The sequence below is a fragment of the Triticum urartu genome, chromosome 6 (assembly GCF_003073215.2).
Source record: "Triticum urartu cultivar G1812 chromosome 6, Tu2.1, whole genome shotgun sequence".
Lineage (NCBI taxonomy): Eukaryota > Viridiplantae > Streptophyta > Magnoliopsida > Poales > Poaceae > Triticum > Triticum urartu.
Genome location: NC_053027.1, coordinates 55,489,484 through 55,496,463, shown reverse-complemented (window position 1 = coordinate 55,496,463; position 6,980 = coordinate 55,489,484). Strand labels below are relative to the sequence as shown.

At 43.3% G+C, this 6,980-nt stretch overlaps 1 protein-coding gene across 2 annotated transcripts; it reads left to right on the top strand.

Moving 5' to 3' along the window:
• Positions 1 to 818: 818 nt before the first annotated feature.
• Positions 819 to 6,653, top strand: LOC125513403 (beta-amylase 8). Of its 2 annotated transcripts, none has more exons than XM_048678516.1 (10): positions 819 to 1,391; positions 1,596 to 1,820; positions 2,192 to 2,266; positions 2,735 to 2,938; positions 3,354 to 3,548; positions 3,871 to 4,035; positions 4,444 to 4,704; positions 5,280 to 5,492; positions 5,582 to 5,804; positions 6,147 to 6,653. In XM_048678516.1, exons 1-10 carry the CDS (start codon positions 834 to 836, stop codon positions 6,173 to 6,175), a joined length of 2,148 nt encoding a protein of 715 aa, XP_048534473.1. In that variant the 5' UTR covers positions 819 to 833; the 3' UTR covers positions 6,176 to 6,653. The 2 variants fall into 2 exon arrangements, with proteins under 2 accessions (XP_048534473.1, XP_048534472.1); XM_048678515.1 differs by having other exon boundaries at positions 1,593 to 1,820.
• Positions 6,654 to 6,980: the final 327 nt, after the last annotated feature.

Here is a 6,980-nt window from a genome sequence, read left to right as displayed (position 1 = left end):
TCTAATTTCCTGCAATAATACTCTTGTTGCGTTTTCTCTATTTTCCTACAACAAGACCTTTATTGTGAAACTCCCTCTTCTTTAATTTTCTGCAACAAGTTCTTGTTGCAAAATCTCTTCTTCTCTAATTTCCTACAACAATACCCTTGTTGCAAAAAATGCAAACACATCTCTCGTTGTGCCTAATTTTCTGTAACAAGACCCTTGTTGCAAAAATTGCAACAATATCTCCGGTCACATCGCGCCCTAACACATACGTCTTTCGTTCCCGCTGTCCGCAACAACGTTGTTGTTGTTGTTGTTGTTGTTGTTGTTGTTGTTGTTGTTGTTGTTGTTGTTGTTGTTGTTGCAGAAAGTGGGTGTGGACATGGACCCATATGGCGTGATGATGTGGCTGTTGCTAGTGCTAGTGGTGCCATGACGGCGGCGAGGTAGATGGTGCTTCACGCTTGCATGGCGGATCTCGCCGGATCCGGTTGCCGGGTGGTGTTTGGCGTCGGAGATCCGACATGAATGCGCTCGGCAACGACGGCCTACAGGCGGCGGCGCTCGGCGAAGACCACCTACAGGCAGGGGCACTCGGCTTGGCTGCTGGTTGCAAGTGCTCGATTCGCAACGGACCATTTGTTTCGGTCAAGCCAACTGAACACAAGGGGTGCGTTGTAAGAACTGTACTAGGATATAGATTGCTTCTGAGTCGCTGGATTCAAATCAAATCCGACGGCTACGGAGGAGGTCGGCGCGCGCACAAACATCCGCCGGTTGAGCGATAGCGTTTCCCTTTTTTACTTTTGTCTAGCAAAATTTTCTAAATTTTCATTTTCAAATCTCGCATGGATTTACAACCTTCTAAATTTAATGCTTGGTCAGCGGTGCCTCGTCAGCATTCCTTCCTCTGGCCTACACTCCAGAGTCTCCACTTCCTCGACCAGCGGCCGCGCCGGCAGCAGCTCGCGGTGCCCCTCCCTCCTACCCAGCGCTCGCAGATCGGCGCCGACGCCGCGGCCGCCGGGCGGAGCGCCATGGCCACGAAGCACCCCCACGGGGACGCTGATCCGTCCACTTCGCCTCCCCCGCCGCCGAGCCGCCGCCCGCGCGGCTTCGCCTCCGCCTCCACCCCCGCGGCGCCTCCTCCCCCGGGGCGGCGGCGCGGCGAGCGGGAGAGGGAGCGGGAGAAGGAGCGGACGAAGCTGCGGGAGCGGCAACGGCGCGCCATCACCAGCCGCATGCTGGCCGGGCTGCGGCAGCACGGCAACTTCCCCCTCCCCGCCCGCGCCGACATGAACGACGTTCTCGCCGCGCTCGCCCGCGCCGCCGGGTGGACCGTCCACCCCGACGGCACCACCTTCCTCTCCTCTCCCCAGCCCTCTCTCCCTCCCCCTGCCCAATTCGTACGTGCGCCCTCTCCAGTGTCTTATTGCCCTTACTTACCTAGACTATAGATGTTCGGATTTTGCTTGCTGGAGCTCTCCACTTTTCGTATGATAATGTTATCCCTTGCTCAATTGAAAACGTTGTGAATGAAAAATGTATTGATTTTGCAAGAAATGATTCGCATTGCGACCATAACGCTTTCATGTTCGTATTTGCAGCAGGGTGCTTTCCAGGCTACTTCTCTGGAAACCCCAGTTTTTACCAACTCTCTGAACAGCTACGCCATTGGGACGCCAATAGATTCCCAGGCTTCAGCCCTACAAACAGATGATAGCCTGTCACCGTCGTCATTGGATTCAGTGGTGGTGGCAGAGCAAAGCATAAAGAATGAGAGCTATGGGAATTCAAGTTCAGCCAATTCTTTGAATTGTATGGGAAGTGATCAGGTGAGCAAAGTTTGCAGTTTGATTCGCTTAATGGATGCTTGTGGTATGCCGGTGTATATAAACCAGATAACCTTGGGATGTAGCATCGCCTATTTGCCATCATAACTTGGTCTTTATCAGCTCTTATAGCCTATAACCCATGAAGTTAGTTGACCGTCGATAGGGCTTAGAATGTTGTAGCTCCAGCTTGCAGTGATATTCTAATTGCACCATATAGCATTATTTGTATGGACCAGTAATTTATCATGTAATTGCATTGTCGAGTTCACTGATTCTTTGTTTGCAGCCAACTTTTCGTTTGGGCTTTCTGATTTAGCAAATCAAATTGGGCGACAACCTCACGTTTTTCTTTTATTGTTCAATTGGAGCAGCTGTTGAGAGCATCAGCAGTATGGGCGGGTGATTTCACGAAAACTCCATATATACCAGTGTACGCCTCTTTGTCTGTAAGTTCCTGGTGAACCTCTTGATCCCATATCTGCTATGTTAATCCTGTTTTCTCGCTTCCTGGTGAACCTCTTTACACTTGCACATGGTTTAATCATGTCATGTAATAGATGGCCAAAAAGGTTGAAGAGAAATGTTTAAGGGGGTTGATATAGTACTTTGCAAATCTGGTTGTATCTTTTTACCGGGTTTGCCCCTACTTGTGAGTCCTCTCATGGCTAGGTGCATGTGTAAGTGTGACTTGAATACTTAACATAGCACCAAAGTTCACGCGGATTCTCTGAATCTGACTGAGAACTAGAGAATCATACCGTATGCAGTTCGTTCTTTTTAAGATTATGCATTTAAAATAAATTGTAAGTTGAGAACTCTATGTTTTCTTTATCTTCCAACCATATATTCCTGAAATTTCGACATCTATAATCTATCTATCACACCATGCTTTAGCATTGTTGCTGTTGCTGTAGATGGGCATTATCAATTGTTATTGCCAATTGGTTGATCCTGAGGCTGTACGCGCTGAACTAAGGCATCTGAAGTCTTTGAATGTTGATGGAGTTGTTGTAGACTGTTGGTGGGGGATTGTGGAAGCCTGGACTCCTCAAAAGTATGAATGGTCTGGCTACAGGGACCTTTTTGGTATTATTAAAGAGTTCAAGCTAAAAGTTCAGGTTAGAATACTACCATGACTTATGGCATTTTCTAGGATGCTATTACTCACACATCTGACATTTTCGTACTTTTTTGTAACTTTATACACATGTACTATTGGTGGTTGAATTATAGCAAGTTACTAGAGTATACCTGGATCTCTCATACTAAAGCATAGACTTAGAAGTCATCCATTCATTGAATCCAAAGGGACTCAACTTTCTTGATTCTTGACATAACCAGAAATCTGACCTTCCAAAGCGAGGAAATAACATGACTAAACCTTTTGAGCTTATATGATAAATTTTCAATTATGAGCATGATGTAGCATTGCACGATATTTAAAATCCTTAAACTGGATATGCTTCTCTTATCTCCCTTGTTATATTGAACTAGACTTACATTGGCTAACAAGTGTTCTTCAACAAATTTAAGGTTGTATTGTCATTTCATGGGTCTGGGGAGTGTGGATCTGGTGGTGTGTTAATTGCTCTCCCTAGGTGGGTAATTGAAATTGCACAAGAGAACCAAGATATATTTTTCACTGATCGAGAAGGTAGGAGGAATACAGAATGCCTTTCCTGGGGAATTGACAAAGAGCGAGTCCTTCGAGGGAGAACTGGCATTGAGGTATTGGGTCATCCTTGGTAATTTTTCTTCTCTCCTCTATAAACCCTCCTTTAACATCTCTGTTTTTTTTAAAAAGCTGTCATTCTCCTTAGACGAGCATTACTTCGGTCTTTTCGTAGTGACATTTTTAATTCATTTAAAATGGTAGTCCTTTCTACACAGTTGTAATTGCAGTATATCTTGTTGTGATAGCCAAGAGCTGTCCTGTCATTCAATACATTGAACTTGCATTGTATCGCCATTAATCTTTTTCATATCAATTCTCTAATAGAAGGAGAGACATGTACACTGAATTATTGATACTTGATGAGATTATATGCAGGTTTATTTTGATTTCATGAGGAGCTTTCATATGGAATTCAGAAGCTTATCTGAAGAGGGTCTTATTTCTGCTATTGAGGTTGGATTGGGTGCTTCTGGAGAGCTAAGATACCCTTCGTGTCCAGAAAAAATGGGCTGGAGATATCCTGGTATTGGCGAGTTTCAGGTACTTACTTAAAACTCCAAACCTCTTGCACTTATTCAAAGAAAAAGACGTATTTACTTGAATTCCAATTTCCAAGTTCGAACCATCAAGGATAGGGACACTTACTCCAGTTACCTTGTTTCCTGATTCTGAACCCTTCTCATTTTATTCATTGGTCCTGAAGGAGTGTAAAATATTACTACCTTGTTATGTTGTTATTAAGCTGTGGTAGAGGAAACAAAAATGCACAGTAGGCACCTTTCGAGAACCATATAATGCTGTTTTGTTGGTATGTGGGCCATGACTTGAACTTATCTTTTGGATTGCACACATACAAAAATGTCGTGCTACATTTCTGTTATGGATGGCAGCATGCATAAGTTGTAAATGCATACATAATGTATTCTTTGTTGATTGCTTTTTCGACAGTGTTATGACAGGTATATGCAAAAGAACCTACGGCAATCAGCCTTGACACGGGGGCATTTGTTTTGGGCCCGTGGGCCTGATAATGCTGGCTACTATAATTCAAGGTCACATGAGACTGGCTTTTTTTGTGACGGAGGTGATTATGACAGCTACTATGGGCGTTTCTTCCTTAATTGGTATTCTGGAATCCTCATAGATCATGTGGATCAGGTGCTCTCACTTGCTACTCTTGCATTTGATGGAGCAGCAATTGTGGTGAAGGTATGCTATATCTTGGTACATTTGTTGGTTGGACCTTGAAGCATCATATTCTCTCTAATTTTTAAAGAAGCTTCACATATATTCCTTTCTTGTTGTTCTCTGCCTCTCTAGTTTCCCATGTATATCACATCAAACTTTGCACGTAATGGGTATCCGTTAAGCTCTTTTTTCTTTATTTTATATTCTGGGTTGCACTTCTGTTCAAAGCAACCAATGATTGCTCAAAAACTAGTAAGTAATATAGCTTTGACAAGTTACGGGGAGTTGAATGCATAATCATGAAGCATCCCTCAAATTTAGACGAGACACGGTACAGAAGCTACTCAAAATGCTAATTATTAGGTCGACTATTTAAAAATTTCGGACAAAAAAGAGGCTGAATTTTTTTACTCATCGAACTTGTGAAGTACTGTAATCATAATAGGATATACATGTATTAAGCGGATCGCTTGCCTGGTCTCATAGTACAGCCTTTCTATATAGCATATATTGCCCTGATAAGTCCATGGAACTTGCCCCTCATATTTCTCTTGCCAATTCGGCTGTTTCATGACAAGACAATTATCTTTCCTCAGATCCCCTCCATCTATTGGTGGTACAGAACTGCAAGCCATGCTGCAGAGCTTACTGCAGGATTCTACAACCCTACAAATCGAGATGGATACTCTCCAGTTTTCAGAATGCTCAAGAAGCATTCCATAATTCTTAAAGTGGTTTGTTATGGCCCAGAATTTACAGTTCAGGAGAATGATGAAGCATTTGCTGACCCAGAAGGTTTAACCTGGCAGGTGAGAGATGTTGTAAGAACTCTCTGAAGCTACGATTGCGTGTTTAATTTTTTTCCGTGGATAATTTTGGTACACTTGAAAATTTGCAGGTTATGAACGCAGCATGGGATCATGGTCTATCTGTAAGTGTAGAGAGTGCTCTTCCATGTCTTGACGTGGACATGTACTCTCGGATCCTTGACACAGCGAAGCCGAGGAATGATCCTGACCGTCACCATCTCTCATTCTTTGCATACCGTCAGCGAACTCCGTTCCTTTTGCAGAGAGATGTGTGCTTCTCAGAGCTTGAGACCTTTGTAAAGTGCATGCACGGTTAGTACCAGTTTTTTTTTCAGTTTCTAACTTCCTCATAGCACCATTATTCATGGTATCTTGTTGATTCTTATCAGTAAAATCATTATTTTCCTTTTTGGGGTCAATAGAATGATGTGCATAAACAATGTGGTCATGGTGCAAACTATCAGTTTGAATCATATGATCTGCTCTGCTGTTACATTCAGTGTGGATGGGACTGATAAAAGGACATAAATCAAACATGTCACCATTAAGCATCGCTACCTTGTATCATCTATGCTGTTACTCTTCAAAAGCTACCCCTGCATTCTTCCTGGGAGGATTATTATCTGATAACTAAGTTGATGATTTTGTCTGCAGGGGAGGCTACCCAGAACTTTGTAGATTGAACTTGCTTTGGCGACGCATTCCCTGATATGCTGCAACTTGCGTTCTGCAAATTTCTGGATTCCCTTCGTGGCTATCGCAAGATTTAACTCATATTGCTGATTAACGCATTCCGGCCATCTCCGCCTTATGCTAAGGGTCAGCCGACCAGATGGCACTGAAACTGTTGTGCCGGTGGTGGGCAGGGATTAGTATCCCTTATCTGCGGTACAGGGCTGGTAGTTCAGCAAGTTTTTACCGCGGCGTCACCTAGCCTGGGCTGGAAGATGGAAAGAATGGCGAGGCATATATCTAATAGCACTACATTATCATGCTCTTAAGATGCAAAGAAACCCTCTCCTGATTGGGTGGTAAACCATCTGTCTCTGAATTCTCGATGATGCTTAGACTTTGTTTAACCGAAACATCTTTCTAGATTGTGACTGAAATTTGAACTGTCCGAGCTGAGGTTAGGTCTGAAATGGTCGTTAATTTTGTTAATTATATAGTTTGTGGAGCCTAATTTTCTGGACTAACGAAGCTGATAAGCCATGGGTCATTAAACCTGGATTATTTTTCATTTTAGAAAAAAGTATTTAGAACCCAGTTTTAAAATTGTGAAAAGGGTACATTGCTCAATTATTGGGCATAAATAAACTGGATAACAACTGGATGACCTGCCCAGCGAATGTGCAACTAATTGTGGTGCTTTTCCTAGAAGCTAAGCAGTGCAACCGCATATACAACATAACTTGATCTCCCAAGAACATTATAAATGGAAAACACAGCAAGAACTAAAGAACGTTTCAATTCAACTCCTTTTCTATT